This window comes from Seriola dumerili, unplaced genomic scaffold (assembly GCF_002260705.1).
Source record: "Seriola dumerili isolate Sdu_G_001 unplaced genomic scaffold, Sdu_1.0 BDQW01000056.1, whole genome shotgun sequence".
Classification (NCBI taxonomy): Eukaryota; Metazoa; Chordata; class Actinopteri; order Carangiformes; family Carangidae; genus Seriola; species Seriola dumerili.
Window position 1 is genome coordinate 8,323,773 of NW_019174311.1, and position 17,484 is coordinate 8,341,256.

Consider the following 17,484-nt stretch of genomic DNA (forward strand, 5'->3'; position numbering starts at 1 on the left):
AGACTGCCAGCCAGAACTGTTTTAGTGGGAAAAAACTGTGAGACGCTGTAAGCATTAAGGCAAGTGTAATTTATTTAAAACAGCTCTAGGTGTTGCAGGTGTTGATGATGTGCATATTTACTAAAGCCCCTCACAGACAAGCAGTGCATAAATCAACAGACTTATTGATAGGCTAAAATAATTACTTTCAATTCTTGGTTTTAAAAGATAGAAAACAAAACGTGAAAACACTGTAAACCTAAAAGGAACATCTGATGTGTATTACTGTTAGGACAACACACAATACTATGCAAAGTATTTGACATGTACTATAGAAACAGTTGTTACAGTAGCAAGATTCAAACCTTTAGTCCCCTTTATCTTCATCGATGGAATACATCAAAGAGTTATCGCATAATCATGACACATAGTTCTTCTTGGATTGCGTGAAGCAGAAATGAATCTTCCCTGAATAAAACATCTGAAATCGTAGACGTACAGTATCTTACAGTAATGTAGTGCAAAGTGTGCTCTCCCTTTTCAAGATAAGATTCAGTGTATTCATGACAAGTATAATAGAAAAAAAACAGCACATGCATGTGATGTTCATTGAAACTATTTACAGTATAATATTCTTTTCATCTCTGCAAGAATTGCATAAGAATCCGTTGGGAAAACATTTCAAAACTACTCACTATTCTATTGTGAAAAGGTGATAGCTACACATTTGCTACACTCTACATCCATGGATTTAATCCTTCTACTTGCTATAAAGTTTGGCATCTGACTAAAGTCTTATTCTAAAAGGACTGGCAGTTTGAGCATTAAGGGAAGAGGAAAGGAGTGTTGTGCTATGAAAACCCATTGTCACTTTTTTCTTCAGAACCAAAAGGTCTCTTTGTACATGGTCTCTCAACAACCTTAATGTATGGTTAAAGTAGAAAATGATTGAGATAATTATTTTAATTCCAAAATTTCATACTCGGAAATATTCTGCATGAAGAAATAAAGACAGGAAAGTTCTTATAAGAGAAATTAAATCCAATGAAAGACTCCATAATATACTATATTATATTCTTTCCCAATTGTTTCTCAAATTGTGGCATAGAGGTAGGGGTGCAACACACTCCTAAATGCATCTGTTTGAACCAGTTCAGCTTTGAAATGTCTATACTACTGATTATGAGTGTGCTCAAGGGCTAGCAAAGATGAATATTACAGTAACTTTTGATTAAGGCCTGACTCATTTAGCAGTTATTTTGAGTATGATCTGGCCGTTAGCTGCTAGACGATAAAACAAGGTCCGGTTCCTTGGCTTCCTCTTGTCCGTTGTTGCTGTGCCCACAGTTCCCAGTCAGCTCAGGGAAGAGGCTGGTCCGAGCAGAGTGACTCGGGGAGCCTGGAGTTGGACTCATGCCTGGCTTCTTGGGAGGGATCGGAGGAGGAGGATGGGTCTTTTCTGAGCGAGGAGTGAGGGGCGAGCGGATGCCTGGAGACAGGGGCCCCGAAGAAGGCGACCTGCCCCCAGGAGGAGATGCTGCTAGATTGCGGTAGTCTGTACCAAATGGAGAGCTGCTGATTGGTGCCAGCTTGACTCCAGCCTGCTGGCTGGTGAAGCGGGACAGCACCTGAGTGACCGTGTTGCGGGCCAGCTGCTTAGCTGTGCTGTGCTCTGATGGGGGAGGGATGGAGGAGGTGGTGGGGGAGAGGTCTCTGGGGGAAAGAGGCCCACCATGCTGCTGCTGCTCCAGCTCAGCCTGGCTCTGGAACTTGTGCCTGGCAGCCTGGAATCGCTGGTTGACTCCGGCCTGGTACGAGGACTGATGGAAACCTGGGCTGCCCAGACGCTTGGCAAGAACGGGGGAGGAAATGGGGGAAGAGGAGAGAGATGAGGAGGCTGTGCTGGAGGGAGAGTGAGGGTGAGGATGAGGGTGAAGAGGGGAATGCAAAGGTGCTCCTCCCCCATTCTCTACCACCCCTCCATTTTCTGCTCCCCTCCCTTCCTGCGTTGGTTCGGTCTCTTTATGTGTGTGATGGCCATTGACCTTTGACAGTGAGGTGGATTTAGGGGTGACAGTTACCTTTCCATCCGGTTCAGTCTGAACAGAGGTGGACACCACCATCATCTTGGAAAGTGCGTCTTTCCCCTCCGTCACAGTCTCCTTTACCTCCTGTTTACATCCTTCAGGTTCAGCCAACCTCTTCCTCAGCTCCTCCACCTGTCTTTCAAGCTCCCTACTCCTCTCCTCCTCTTTGCTGATCCTGGCTCTCATCTGCTCCCGTTCTGCGTCAAACTCAGCCAGCTGCCTCTCAGACCTGGCCTCTAGCTGGGCCGACCTGCTCTTCTCATTTTCAAGAACCCCTCGGATCTTTTCCAGGGCACTGGTCTCCTCTTGGAGCAAGGTGCGAAGTTTGCAGACCTTCTGAGCCTCCTCCTGTGCCTGGGTGCTGGCTTTCTGGAGCTCCAGGGTCAGACTGGAGGAGAGCTGCTGCTGCTGGGACAGTGACTCCTCCACCTTGCTCACCAACTGTGCTTGTTCCTTCTCTAACCTCCGCACAGCTGCACGCTCTACGTCCAACTAGAAAGAGAGGGAGAGAAATAAGGCAAGGCAGCTCTTCCGAATTTGACCACAAGGAGGCAAAAGAGCACTGCTCTGTTGCATTAAACCCAACACAGAATGAGAAACAACTGAAAATACAATTGTTTTGTTTTTTTTGTATAAAACATTTTAATATGTATTTTGCACTAAACTCAATATATCTGCATACAATAACAACTGACTATAAATGTCCAAATGGACTTTATTTCTATACTACTATAAAGATAATTCTCTTATCTTTTACATTTTTCCATTATTTGCCAATAACATTCGCAATACTTCATCCAGTGATGTTAATTCATTCAAATAGCTTATCTGAAATAGATCAAGTGTTATAAAACATGTATTATTTGTTTTATTAGACACAAAGCTTATAAAAATGGAGCCCACTTGGACAGCACAAAGCGGTAAGTTTCAAAATGGCTGACATCCTTGGTAGGTAATCAATGCCTGTTTCTCTCGGCCCTGTCTATGTGCAGTTCTGTCTGATGAAATACACTTACATTAAGTCCACTTGAGTCATACAGGATGAGGAAAGGGGATGAGGTACAGTATGTGTCACTTCAGAGTGAGAAGAGACAGATAGAGGAGCAGTTGTTCATGTTTCTCCTTATCTAAGAATTATTTGCTTGCAAGGCATGTTTATGGAAAGTTCAGCTTGCAGTGAGGTCATAGGAGGGTGACCAGACCGCTTAGAAGCTTTGATGAGTAACAGAGGGAAATGGGAGGTGATGAAATATAATCAAGTGTGTATGATTAGTGTACAAGAAAACAACACGGACAGGAAGGCATGAGGAATACTGGGAGACATGCAGGAACCCTTTCTTACATAAGGCCCTTGTGCAGTTTGTATGGTGCTGATTGTGCGCACACAGTGTGTGTGTGTGTGTGTGTGTGTGTGTGTGTGTGTGTGTGTGTGTGTGTGTGTGTGTGTGTGTGTGTGCGTGCGCGCGCGAGCTGACCTTGCGTTAGACATGGACATCCATTATCTCAGGTTTCCTGAGGCCATAAAAGCCCCATGGCTGCTGGACAACTAAACAATGGCCTCTTCCTCCTCTGTTTCCTATGGAACAGCCCTGTGCTTGTGCGTATGGGTGCCTGTGTGTGTCTTTACTTCAACAGGCCAAGCCCTCTCCACCCTACTGAGTTACACAACAGTGGAGCTGCACTGATGCTTCCCTGCTCAGTCCCTGGGTTTTAAATCACAGCTACACACTGTGCAGACAGGCAGAGGAGAGGGAAAGAGGAGGAGGAGCTGAGAGAGGGAAAAGGAAGCAGAAAAATCTCTCCCAACAGATGTTCCCGTCTCTCAGCAAGTGAGCACCACTTTCGCTGAGACTCGACTGTCCAAAACCAAACAGAAACTCATACAAATACATACACACACAGCAGAACAGTTCATGTAAACTTTGCGTCTTTTACATGTCAATCACACCTGTTGCAGCAGTTTGTCTCTTTCTGTCTGCAGCATGACGGTGAAATCATCGCTCTGTGCCGAGTCCTGGGCACGCCGTCGTTTCTCCTCCTCCAGATCAGCTATCATCTGTCAAGCATACAGCCAAATAAAACAATTATATGACATCCCATGCAGACAGGTTTCTTGTTGCAGGATTCAGTGCATGAATTTGACTCCCTTCTCAAACTGGCAAATTACATTTCTTTGATTTATTTTTCTTATGAGAAATTTCCTGCTCCACACTGTATTGCTGCTGTGAAACCTGTCCCCTGACTAATCAGCATGCATAGCAGAACCTCCTCTTCTTTACAAGGTTTTGTCTTTTTCATCAGCTCTCTAAAGTTGACTCCTAGACAGTCTATAAGTTGAGTGTTTATCACTCCCATAAATCTGCTGTAATGAAGCTCCACATCACCCCTCTAAGGCCTGGGTGTGGCTGCTGTCTGTCTGCTTCACTCGCCCAAAAAATAGCCCCTAGCCAAGTCTACAGTGGCTGAAACATGGAGACAAATAGATACATGCTGCACAACACAACAAGCCTATTGTACAAGTGTGAGCCCCTGTGTGACACTGGGTACTTGCAACCCCCCCACACCCACCACCACCACACACACACACACACACACACACACACACACACACACACACACACAGATACACACAAAACTGACATGAGAGCTGGAGAAGTCACAGAGTGTTAGTTCATGGCTGTATACGAGTGCGCATTGCCTCTTACCCTCCTGTGTCTGCTCTCAGCAGCAGCCAACTGTCCCATCATCCTGTCCTGCATCCTCTTGCAGTGAGCCATGACCAGTTTAAGCACAGCCAGAGGATTTGGGCCCACTGCTCGACCCTGCTGGTGGGTGTGATGCGGGGTGAGTGTGTTTTGGCGCTCCACAGCTTCGCTGTCCCGCTGCAGCGCCAGGAATGGATCGCTAAGGTCATACTGGCCGTAGCGTTCCTGGATGAAAGCATCTCTGTGTTGAGCCTAACAGACACACACACAAACATGCAACACACACATAATTGTGTTAGGCGGATACAGTAACTTACATTAACTCATGTGCTGACTCTCAGATTGAAAAGGAATCTCTCTTTCCAAGAACGGCTGCTAAATAATCAGTTTTACCAAATGATGAATGAACAAACACACACACACACACACACACACACACACACACATCACAGAAAGACATGTAAACATACATACACATGTGTGGCTCAGAGGTAATGAGACGAGCAAGTATCAGATGAAATCCAAGAGCTGAGTATGGCCTCAGTGCCTCGGTACTTGTGGCTTACAGGAAGGGAACATTAATAAATGTCCATGTACCTGTTCAGCCCTGACTGGGCAAAAAAAATGACCAGTGTGTTCACGTGTGTCAGTAAATGGTTTTGATCGATGTGTTCTCCTTTCTACACTGCAGCACAGGAAAGAATGTGTGAAGAAGATAACATGAGGCCCGACGGCCAGTTCCAAGAAAAACACAAAGTAACTCACCACAAACATACTGTGTAAGCAAAGACACACACACACACACACACACACACAAGCACTTCAGCACATGATGCATGAGAGATGACTGACTTGTAGGTAATAACTTAAGGCATTCATATTGCCATTGAACATAGACTCAGGAGTATGTGTGTGTGTGTGTGTGTGTGTGTGTGTGTGTGCAGGAAATCTGTGTGGGGTGATGTTATTGTCAGTGTGAGCACAAGCAGATGGCGTTTCCCCTCAAACCAAACACAAAGAAGAGGTGAGGCACGGCTGTCCAACCCCCCACCAGGGACAGATGTTAACTCCTCCCCAGGGATGCAGGGGTGAAGGACCAGGCCATGAAATCAGAGCACAACACAACACACACACACACACACACACACACACACACACACACACACTGAGCTGTCTCTTATGAAGTGGTTTGATTATACCTAAATTAAAACAAAATAATTGAATAAAACGTGATAGTGTACTTGTTTAAGGGTAAAAGTTAGATCCTGGGGTATAAAATAAATTAAGGTAAACTAATTTCAGCTTGTTTGACAGAAACCTGCTGGAATGACAAGATATGAGCTGAAACGTGATGGGGCCTTGCTGACCTCCCTCATGGTCACCCTGACATGTCATCAGGAGGTCTCATTAACTACGTACAGTTGGAGGGCTTGAGTTCTGGAGGCATGCAGGGTCAGCTGGCGGTGCTAGTGATGCAAGCACATGCCAAAGGGCTCACTCCACGTGCCTCCGGGACACCCGTCTCCGTCTCCCCACGCAGTCCTCATCAAAACATCCCTGGGTCACCCTGCTCCCCGTCATCCCCCCTGCCCAAACATGCATGGCACCACATTCCTCTGTCGGTCCATCATCATTTCTCAGAAAATGCCTCTCCCTCCACTTCCGCCTCTCTGTCAGACTCTTTTTTCTCACACTCTCTCAGACCACTGCAGCACAAATACACACACACACACACACACACACACACACACACACACACACACACACACACACACACACACACACACACCCCGAGGACATCAGTAAGGAGGCTGTATTTGAGGCTTTTTCTTTGGCTGAACAAAGAATGCGACCCTCAGTGAAGAGATTACAGGACTCGCACAAAGACACTGTCTCAATGCCTCAGTCTCATGCATTGTCTCCATGTCTGACCCAGTAGGCTTCAATATGTGAGAGTGGGTATGAGTGTATGTGCGTAATAGTCTGTGTCTCTTTTTTCAAATACAAAATGTATGTGTGCATATGTGTGTGCCATTGTGTGTATGTTTACTGTGCTGGGCTTTGGAGTAAAGCTGTAAAGCTTTTTCATCTAGCTGGAGACAAAACTGCAGCTTCCTGAGTTAAATAACTGTTTAAACAGGCCATTAAAGGGGGTATGCTGAGATTGGCTTGTGTGTGTGTGTGTGTGTGGTGTGTGTGTGTGTGTGTGTGCAGTAGCCCTAGCCTAGGGTCTGGTCTCTTATGGTTTTCTCAGGACACATCTGATCATAATGACAGAGTGTACTTTCCTTCATGAGAGAGCATAGGAACCAAACNTGTGTGTGTGTGTGTGTGTGTGTGTGCAGTAGCCCTAGCCTAGGGTCTGGTCTCTTATGGTTTTCTCAGGACACATCTGATCATAATGACAGAGTGTACTTTCCTTCATGAGAGAGCATAGGAACCAAACCCTCTCTGCTCCAAAGCTCTCATTTCTTCCCAGCTACTGATGATAAATGTCTCTCTAACTTAGTTGTGGGAAGAAATATATTATATGCTATGAATTTACTTTTTGTCCCCGTTTCATAATCAATAATTTGTTTTTGAATTTGAACCAAGTAACGGACCTCGCTGCATGCAAGAGCTCCTCTACAATTTCATGCAAAGTGGTAGCTATAGAAATGGGTGCGCTACAGCTTGTTTGATCATTGCCTTCTTCAAAAGCCTGTGTCCTCTAATGCATTCCCACAGCTGTAACAAGGTGTGAAAGACAACCTGATGCTTTTCACCTGGAGAAATTCTCGGTCAGTTAGTTACCTACAGCTTCAGGGCACAATCATGCCCTTGTGTGAGATGAAAAGAGCCAGGGAGTCCTGTTTCCGTACTGAGCCTCCGAAATGACTTTCACACAATGAACACAGCAGCCAGCATGGACAAAGTTGCAGCTCTAAATGGTATCGGGTGTATAGCAAATGTACTATCTGCTATAAAACTGTGTGGCTATGCATGCGCATGTGAATATCTGCTATATGCGTGTGAATCTATGAGCATGCAGCTAATGTATGTTTGCTTTACTGTGTGTGTGCCATGCTGCATAAGGTTCTTTGCATAAGCGGCTGTCTCCAGGGTAACATCTCAAATCCAGAAGCTTTGCAGTGGGGCTTATGGGAAAGTATGCATTCCTGGTGAATTAGTCCGCCTTTCAGAAGAACAGTTAGACACACAGAGACAAAAGGACAGCAGGAACAGACCTGTCAGATATGAAAAGGCTCTTTCATGGAACTTAAACTTAAGGAGTCCAGTGCAAGCGTCTTCCCAAGAGGAGATGCTCCAACATCTTACTTTTATAAAACATCAAAATAAACTGGGGTATAAGGTTGCCTTTCAGTTCTATTCTGTTATTTCAAACCAAACAATGCAATATTCTGATCATAAACCTGCAGTGCAAGAAAAGCACAGTGACAAGTCATTGTTTGTCTCAGAGCAGAAAATCAGACAGAGCAACGGGAGCTGCAGAGCGTGTAGTGCACATTTCTGTCTCTGGCTTCAATGTTTTACTAGATGACGTAAAGAAGATTAGACTTGAGTAGTGCAGTTTTGATCATGGGGTATGGACAGGATATATAGTCAATGCGCCATTTGTCATCAGTGTTGAATGGCAGGCCTTTGCAGGTGACAGATATCAGCCCACATCTGCTCTAACAGAGCTGGTGAGGCTACAAGCTCAAACAGTCAAACAACAATCAAGTCCTCTTAAGATTCAATCATGCCTCATGTGTGTTTTTCTAAAGCACCAGTTGAGCAAATGTCAAAAAAATACCATAAGGACTAACAACATATCACATACACAGGAATGCCCTTGTTGTTGGGATTAGCACTAGAAATAGAGTTTGGCGTGACTGTCTGTTGCTGGGGCCTAATGACTAGCTAACTAGCAACTATGGACAACATAATCATTAGCTAAGCAACACTTTGGCAGGGTAAGAGTCGGCAGTATTGTCTTGGGAGAACCCACAGACTGTCTATGTGAGAACCCAAACTGCAAATGTACCAACTCAAAGCCGTACTCACTGATCTCTTTGGCCGCTTGTTGTCAGAGGAGCTGCATAAGAAGCTAACGTGCAAATGGCTCGACATATTATCACCTGATGAAGTTGTTATCTCTAATGTGTTAGCAAATAGTTGCCTACTTCAAAATGGAGGAGACACAGAGCAACTTTATCGATCCTCTGGAGTCGTGTGTCAGACGACGTTGACACATGCAAGTTCAGTATTCACTCTTCTTTTAGCTCTGTTGTGGTCGAAAATGAAATGTATCCACCATTAGCGATATAGATGTTCAACCTTCCTCACCAGCTAAGCAGCTAATCAGCTAACTCTGACTGCTGTACAGTTAGCATACAGTAGGATTATCAGATGCTGCCGGACACCAGGTTGGTGACAGTGTTTAAACTGAACCACAGTAAATTTGTGATACCAAAACAAGTTTAAAGAGGTGGAGAGTGGAGAGTTCACTGTTTAGATCCCTTCAGATAGACATTCTCTTATGCACCGACATTCCCAGGATGTGAACACTTGTGATTTAGGTCCTGAAATGATCAGGTGTACTGCTCTACAGCTGTTTCTCGCTTGGCAATGTGGGCTCCCACTTTGTCAGTGTAGTGTAAGCTAGTGAGGGATCATGCCATTGCTGCAAGGTAGTGTAGTGATTTTGGTCACTTGGGGGTATTAAACACGCAGTGATCTGAAGGTACTGTGTAATTGTCGACATGCTTTGTTCTCCAAAAGAATAATAAGAGAGAGAGAGAGAGGGAGAGAGAGAGAGAGAGAGAGAGAGAGAGAGAGAGAGAGAGAGAGAGAGAGAGAGAGAGGGGGAGAGAGAACGAAAGAGAAGGAGTGAGATGAGGTGTGTGCTTAAGGCTTAAGCCGCATCCTCCACACCTCCCACCCACACATTAACCACAGATGGCACGGAGATAACTGGGAAGAAGCAAAACAAAACCTCACTTTACTTTATGGGCCGTGCAATGAGGCAACTTCCAAGTAATCTTTAACTGCCTCAAATGTTATCATCAGTGGTTAGTGATGAAACATGGAAGCAGGTGCTCTCACCCTTTTGTCAGGCAGCGATTTTTGAGAGGCATAACATATCATTAGGTGGAACAAGGAAGTATTCTGGTATTTCTTGAAATAAAGTCAAAAATGTAACTGGAGGGGCAATTCACTGACGGTGAAGCTTCGTTGAAAAAGCAGTGATTTTTCTTATCTCAGACTGGCTGTTGTCTCAGTTTGGCCTGACCTCCTTTATCACTATTTTATTTGTGGCAGGCAAATAATCTCCGGTTCAGTGCAAATAACTGTGAAGGGTGGAGTTCATTACATTACAGATATGAACCTTTAGTTTCTAACTGGGTCTATGGATAAGAGAGGCTGCCATAAAAAGGCATCCTAAGGAAGAGGTGTGTGTGATGTGCTGTGTGTGGGTGTGTGTTTCTGTCCACCTATTTTTTTTTTTTTTTTTAAACCAATAAATGCATCAGGTACTTTGATGTCATCTCAGAGTTTTCAGGTCAGGGAGCTTTACTCTCTCAGGCCTCAGGCTCAGGTGGTTGATATGGAAGCACTTCACTGACATCACAGATCAGTGTGCATTACAGTGTTACATTAGTTCTTTCCTTGCTTTATAAGGGTACCTTACATGTAGTTTCTGCTGAGTTTTTTTTTTTTTTGTGTGTTATCGTATTTTCCCCTTCCAGTCTTGACAACATGTCCAAATTGTGCAGTGATTCTTGTTAAGTAACAGAATATACAATCTTATCTGAACAGCACACTCTAGCCAGGCCCTATTGTTTATGGAGTCAGGAAAACACGTCAGCCTGCAAAAATAGACAAAGCATTTTAGGATTACAGGATATGACATAATATGAAAAAAAAACAAAAACAGGTCCTGCTGAGCATGACTGTAACATTTTAACTTCACAAACCTGATGGCGTGGCTAAAAAACAACAACAAATAAATAACAGAAATGTTTGTTTCACCACCACAGGTACTGGAGGCCACAGAGTCTTTAATAAAAAAAAAATAAAAAAAAAGCTGAAAGCAGTCCCTTGGCGCAGACGTGAGGTTTACAGTGGCAAGAAAAGTAAGTAGGTCTGGAAAAAGTATATGAACCCCCTCGGCTAATGGCATTAACTAAAGCTAACTGGAATCAGGAGTTATCAAGAAACAAGACTGGAGGTGTGGGTTACAGCTACTTTGACTTTCAAGTTGGCTATTCACAAGCCATGCCTTGCAAAAAAAAAAAAAGAGATCTCAGAAGACCTGTGATCAAGAGTTGTTGATCTGCATGAAGCTGGAAGGGTTACAAAGTTATCTCAGAGAGTTTAAATATTCGTGAGTCTACAGTTGGATAAACTTGCTATAAATGGAGATGATTTATTTCCCTGGCTACTCTCCATCGAAGTGGGCGTCCAGCTAAGATGAGTCCACAAGTACAACGCAGAATGATCAGTAGTGTGACAACGAACCTCAGAGTAACAGCTTAAGCTTAAAATAATCATTGGAGCTGGATAACATCTCTGTTCATGAGTCAACTACACACAAATCATGGTGTCCATGGCAGGACATTACAGATAAAGCCACTGCTCTCCAAAAAAAAAAAAAAAAACGTCACACTCCATTGACGCTGCAGGGAAAATGTTTTGTGGACTGATTAAACTAAGGTGGAATTGTTTGGGAAGAACATGCAGCACTATGTGTGGTGCAAAAGGGGCGCCTCATACCAACATGCAAACTTCATCCCAAAGGTGAGGCACAGTGGAGGGAGCATCATGCTTTGATCCTGCTTTGCTGCCTCCGGGCCTGAACAGCTCGATGCCATGGATGAGAAAATGAATTCCAGAGTTTATCAAGGTATCGTACAGGAAGACATCAGGGTGGCTTGTCCACCTGCTGAAGCTCTGCTGATGGAATGACCAGAAGAGAGCCGCTCACACCAGAATCTATGGCTGAGCTGAAGCAGTTCTGTAGGAAGAATGTTCCTCCTGAACAAGTTGCAGGTCTGATCAGCAGCTACTGGAAGAGCCTCTATTGTGCTAAAGGAGGTTCGACCAGTTATTAAATCCATAAGGGTTCAATTACTTCTTCCACCAGCACTGTGAATGTGAAATGGATGTGTTCAATAAAGACACAAAATATTATAATTGTTTATGTGATATTAGGTTAAGCACATGTTTGTTTACACTTGTGACTTAGATGAAGATCAGATCACATTTTATGACCAATTAACAGAAATCTAGGTCATTCCAAAAGGTTCACTTTCTTCCTTGCCACTGTATTTCCATATCACATTTTGTTTCCACATCCAGTGTTAAAAATTTGTTCCCCACTGTGTTCACCTGGTTGTTGAATGTCTCATACTAAGTAGACAGACTTCAGAGCTCCCTCACCGAGTATTTAAGAGGCAGGTAATCAAGGCTCTCGCCTATGTGTATTTCCACCTCTGTAAATAACATTCTTTTCACCTACTAACAACTTGCTCTAGGCTGGATTTATGCTATTTTTGCCTAACACAGAGAAGATAATAAAAGCATTAGTTCCTGTATAGGTGTAGACAATCATCAACTGAAAAGATATGCCACTCCTGTTGGAATGCAGGACCTGTTTCTGGTGTCATGTTTTCAGGAATGTTCCCTCCAGTAAAACTGCTTATCTGTGCCCTTAGTAATGAGAACTAGAAAAAATACAATCGAGAATCTGTAGAGACAAGTCTCATAGGTGACGCCATCTCATGCTGTAAGTAAGTTAATACTTATACAGTTCCAAATTTTCAGGGGATTCAAGTGAAGGGAGCGCTTGGATACAGTTGCCCCGAGCAGTATAGAGGCATCCCAAGTACTTGCTGCTGAAAGGACAAAATATTTAAAAGGAGGAAAAGAGCGGGGAGGATTTGAGAGCCTCTTTGTCTTTTGTCAACCGTCCTCACACGCAAGTAAACATTACTGGCACACACTGAGCTTGGTTAATGCACCATGTTGACAACACTGAGAAGAGAGCGCTAGTTAGAGAAGAACGCTGTTATAGGAATTGTTTGTGGCATATTAAGATTCTATGGGAAAAAAAAAATTGCAGTGGGAAGATGAAAATAAAAAAAGTCAAGGCAGAGAAAAACTCCCTGGGTGCCAAATTAATACATAAACACAGTGCTCAATATTGGACACATTAACCTGCTATCAACCCCTGACACTCCCCTCTGCAGCCACATGTCCACACATAATCTGCCCTAACATGGACCAGTCTGTTAAAATGGTGTACAGGCCCCCAGTGGGTACAAGGGAAGTCAGTGATTTGAATCTACAACTCTGTACATCCTCTCCACAATAAACACCGCAGCCTCTAACTGGCCCACCAGAGACCACCAGAGTGTGTGTTCGTGAGCGAGGGGGCAGATAGGACACAAGTCACGGTCAAACATGAAAGACCCCCCGTGGCATGTCTGTGTGTGAGGAAGAGAGAAGGAGGAAAGGAGGGAGAGGAAACGAGCAGTATAGCAAGAGAGAGGGGAATACGTACGGACAACAAGGCGACTGTACATCTGTCCTCAGGGAATGACTCTGTGTGTGTTTGTTTTGTGTTTCGGGTCAAACCCTGCGTGCCTCAGATCTGGGCAACTGCCATTCGAAATGTATCTTAGCTGGTGCGGTAAGACCGGCTCCCCCTCAGGCCCTGACACTGAAATTATCTCATAATTACAGCCTCTCTTGCTTTCTAGATAAACTTCACTATGAAGGCCTATCTATTAGAACGAGACAGTCACGGTTGCTACTTGTCTTCATCACAACCTCAACCACTATTTCAGACAATGAGTCATGCATTCAGGGCCTAAGTAGCTTCATCTAACCGTGGAGCAGCTGCTGCGGTCATGGAGACAATCAGAGACAAACACTGCAGAGCGTTGTAGCTGCAGAAAGATATACTATCTCTTTGAAAAATTTGCGAATGAGCTTCACAAAACTGAGGATTAAAAAGGAACAACTGTGTATGACATCTGAAATGTGATAAGGTTGTTGTTGAGTAACGTCCGAGATGATGTTCCCAGTGTGTGCATTCAGTTTGTCCAAGTGGACACGATACCTAAAACATCCAGATGTCATCTAAAATTTGTTTCTGTTTAGCAGCAGTGGGAGTTTCCCCAAATTAAAACAAATGTGAGCACAAACAGTCACTCAACACACGCTGGAGACACACCAGGTATGAAGAGCAATGTGCCTGAGGTGGACCTATAGATAATGTAGACAAATTAGGACTGCATAGTGCCTTAATTGGGGGGGAAAAAAATGAAAAACACTGATTGCAGCTGTGACCAAAGACTGGTCTGACTTGCAATAATGTTGGTGCTGGCCTGGGAAACCAGAAGGGCTCTGGTGCCATTGTCTTCATTAGCTCTGTTTCCTCACTTTCCTGTTTACACATCCCCTCTCTGTTAGCTGACATTCTTTTTTGGGGTTGTAATGCTGAAGCAGGTTAATTTTAGTGTCTGAGGATGTCTTCAGTGAAGAGAGGACAAAAAGAGTGTTTTATTTATTTTTCAATCTTTATGTCCAACTCACCCTGAGGGTGTGTATGACCACATCCTGGGCCTCCAGCTCTCCCTCCAAGATACTGAGGAGAGTCAGCAGCTCTGCTCTGCTCAGAGCCTCCACATTCATTTTCTCCTCCTGACGACAGAGAGAGAGAGAGAGAGAGAGAGAGAGAGAGAGAGAGAGAGAGAGCGAGAGAAACACAGGGAAAGAAGAAAGAGATATTCTTACTGGAACAGATAAACATGATACCACGCCTGCTTTTGTAAATCTGCTTCTATTATATAAAAGAAACAAATTAACATAAAATGCAATCAGAATGATCTATCAGTACATGAGACGCGAATGCTTCGGGTATTGCAAAGGGATTTATTTGCAGAATAGCAGTTAGTGGAGGGACAGAGCTGATATAGGATGGGACTTGGGGTCCCATCTGTGGCCTCACTGGGTTGTGCTCAGGGTTATAAACAGGAAGTCATTAGCATATCTGCATGTTAAGTTGCTAAGGGACTGAGGACAGTTGCCTGCTCTGCTTCAGTGCCATCTATCAAGAGGTTCAATGCCATCTGAAGACTATCAGGCAAATGTGACTGTTTGAAACATCTAATGTGGCATAGACTTGTGAGGGATTAGCCATCCCAACCTCCATCCTCTGTGTCCTCTGATTCATCGGCTGGGTCCAGTCTAGTCATAGCGACCAGACATAACACTCTTCACACAGCTGACGTCATCATCCGCAAAATGAAGAAGATGACAAAACACGGCTGACTTCATCTCTTAAAGTAGGGGCGAGGTCGCTGTCAGGTTATCCTCAGTGCCTTATAATAGCGTGGCTGTGTTAATCACGTGTTTGACAAGTTATGTGCAAGCTGTGAAGCCAGATAACAGAGGCCATAATGATCAGCCTGTCTCTCACTCCTCACATCAAGAATAAACTAACTGACAAGTAACAAAGCTCAGTGCAGGACGCCTTAAGGGTTTTGTAGTCTGCATAATGTATACTTGCTGTCAAATTAAAGCAAAAACCCAACATTTAGTATTTTAGTAAAGTCAACCACCAGCTACCAGAACAGCTTCACTGCTCCTCGGCATAGACTCTACAAGTCTGGAAGGGATTTCTTCCAAAAGACATTCCCTCACTGGGTGTTTTGATGATGACGGCGAGTGCTGTCTGTCAAGTGGGTCCCAAATCTATAGTTGATCAGCTGAGTTGAGATCACCACAGCGAAAGCCATAGCTTGTGATTCTTATAATATTCACGCCCATCAGACCTCTCAGTGACCCCTCGTGATCTGTACAGAAGCAGATACTCCACCCAAGTTTTTCCTTTTAATATCTCACCCCAGCCTCTATTAAAAGTGAAAGCAACTGCCCTCATCTTCACTTTAAACAAAGCCCTCCTCTCCTGCCCGCTGCCAGCCAAGGTTGCATCTCAAGGGTGCTGTTTACTTTCTTGCAGCAACGTCCCAGAACATTTTAAGTGTCTCCAACGAAAATTCCTCAGTGCACTCTGTGGCTCACCGCACATTCACAGCAAAGCAACAAAGTGTGAATCAGTAAGTTATTTACTGGCTACTAACTTGACATGTATTGCAAGGGTGGTTTCTGCCAGAACCACACACACACACACATATTGATATTATAGTTAGTTTAGTTTCAATATTAGTGTGTGTTTGAGCTGGTGGCTGTCAATGTAGGCCAAACTCACTATGTGTCACCTGATATCTGTAAATCAGCTCCCATGGAAAATCATTCCAACATTCCAGGGATGCCCACACCACGGGAATCATCACTCAAGAGCAAATCCCTGAATCCCACTCCGTAGCCCGCATAGTTTCAAGTGGCAGTGTTGTTGCAGTTTGGCTTTTGGTAGTCGAGCTAATAACAGGCCAGTGTAAATATTTGAATGGTTTTGTCATGAGATGTTACATTCATGCCAGATTTACAGGTCAATATAGAAGCATATAACAGGTAATTTGACAACACTGATCTGTGGTGAGTGTCAACCCCCCCCCACCAGTTAGGCCGCCGCCCCCGTGCCTGTACACTGCCTCTGGTGTGTATTATACAGACAGTTCATTGTTTCCTCACCCTTTTTTTTTTTTTTCCCCTTGCAATCATTTCTCTCAGGTAGCAAAACAAAGTCTGGGTTGAACTTTACTCATCCTGGCTGTGAAACCAGGGAGGGCCATGTGCTAATGTGTCCAGCCTGCAGGATCAGACCGCTCAGTGTGTTCAAAGCAATAACTGATCGCAGTGGTTGCTCAGGAACAGCAGAGGATCCACCTGCCGTCCTGGGCCTTTGTCTGGCACAAGGGGCTGTCACTATTTTCCGTGCTGGCAACATTCACTTCAATTGCTATGTGTCGCAAACATCCCAAGAACATCAAATTAGCTATCATGTATATAGATTTCCTGCAGTGATGATGGTGAAATCAATACTGCATCAATAGGACTAAAGTACTCACACCCATTAGCCTGAAAATCAACTCAACATAAGACCCCTGGATCTCAGCGAGTGTTGCTATTATCTACGATTTATCTACACATAATTTTGGCTTTGCCATTTAGAATAAAGTCCTGTGTAGTTTGTGGCAGTAAAGTTTCAGATAACCAGAAATGGCAAAGCCCCATATATAGTACGAGCAAATATCAGATGAAGCAGAGACCTGGAGTTTTGCATTTTGGTTTCTAACTAAAAAGCCGCAACAGATTGGAGATTGAATTCCTGGAGGCCAGAAACAAATATTACCACAACCTTCCGTAATCAGAAAAAAAAAAAAAAACATACCTTCATACGCTCTGTTCTATGTTCATTAATTGTTCTCCCAATCCAAAAATGAGGCTCCACAGCGACATGAATCAAAGCAGTCCACTGTCACAGGCACTCCTGCTCCGAGAAAGGCGAGTGCGAACAACAGACGTTCAATGACGAGGGTGCCAGCCAATCAGAGGGGCGTAGTGCAGCAATCTGACCAATGGCTGGCGGGTTCGTCTTTTAGGGGGCGGGGATAAGGGCGTTCCCGAGGCTGTGGGGATAAACCTCTTTGTTTCAGACACAGCAGTGTGTCCCAGCGTCAGCCTTGTATGTGGAGATTTGCCCTAATTGCAAATTGAATGTACAGTTTTACTACTTCAGATATGTTGTTGTAGTAGTA

The 17,484-nt window shown here is 44.2% G+C and overlaps 1 protein-coding gene across 1 annotated transcript; it reads right to left on the minus strand.

Annotated features, from left to right (window-relative positions):
• Window positions 1-48: 48 nt before the first annotated feature.
• cttnbp2nl (CTTNBP2 N-terminal like) lies at window positions 49-17,224 on the minus strand. Its single transcript, XM_022741525.1, has 5 exons — window positions 17,118-17,224; window positions 14,357-14,464; window positions 4,772-5,023; window positions 4,015-4,122; window positions 49-2,558 (listed from the first exon to the last, which is right to left on the minus strand). The coding sequence occupies exons 1-5, from the start codon at window positions 17,121-17,123 to the stop codon at window positions 1,257-1,259; spliced, it is 1,776 nt and encodes a 591-aa protein (XP_022597246.1). The 5' UTR covers window positions 17,124-17,224; the 3' UTR covers window positions 49-1,256.
• Between the last annotated feature and the right edge of the window lie 260 nt (window positions 17,225-17,484).

Coding starts and splice junctions, on each gene's coding strand:
- cttnbp2nl (XM_022741525.1), bottom strand. Junction 5,024..14,356: donor TGGTCATACACACCCTCAGG/GTGAGTTGGACA, acceptor TGTGTCTGTTAG/GCTCAACACAGAGATGCTTT. Junction 4,123..4,771: donor CTGAGAGCAGACACAGGAGG/GTAAGAGGCAAT, acceptor TATGCTTGACAG/ATGATAGCTGATCTGGAGGA.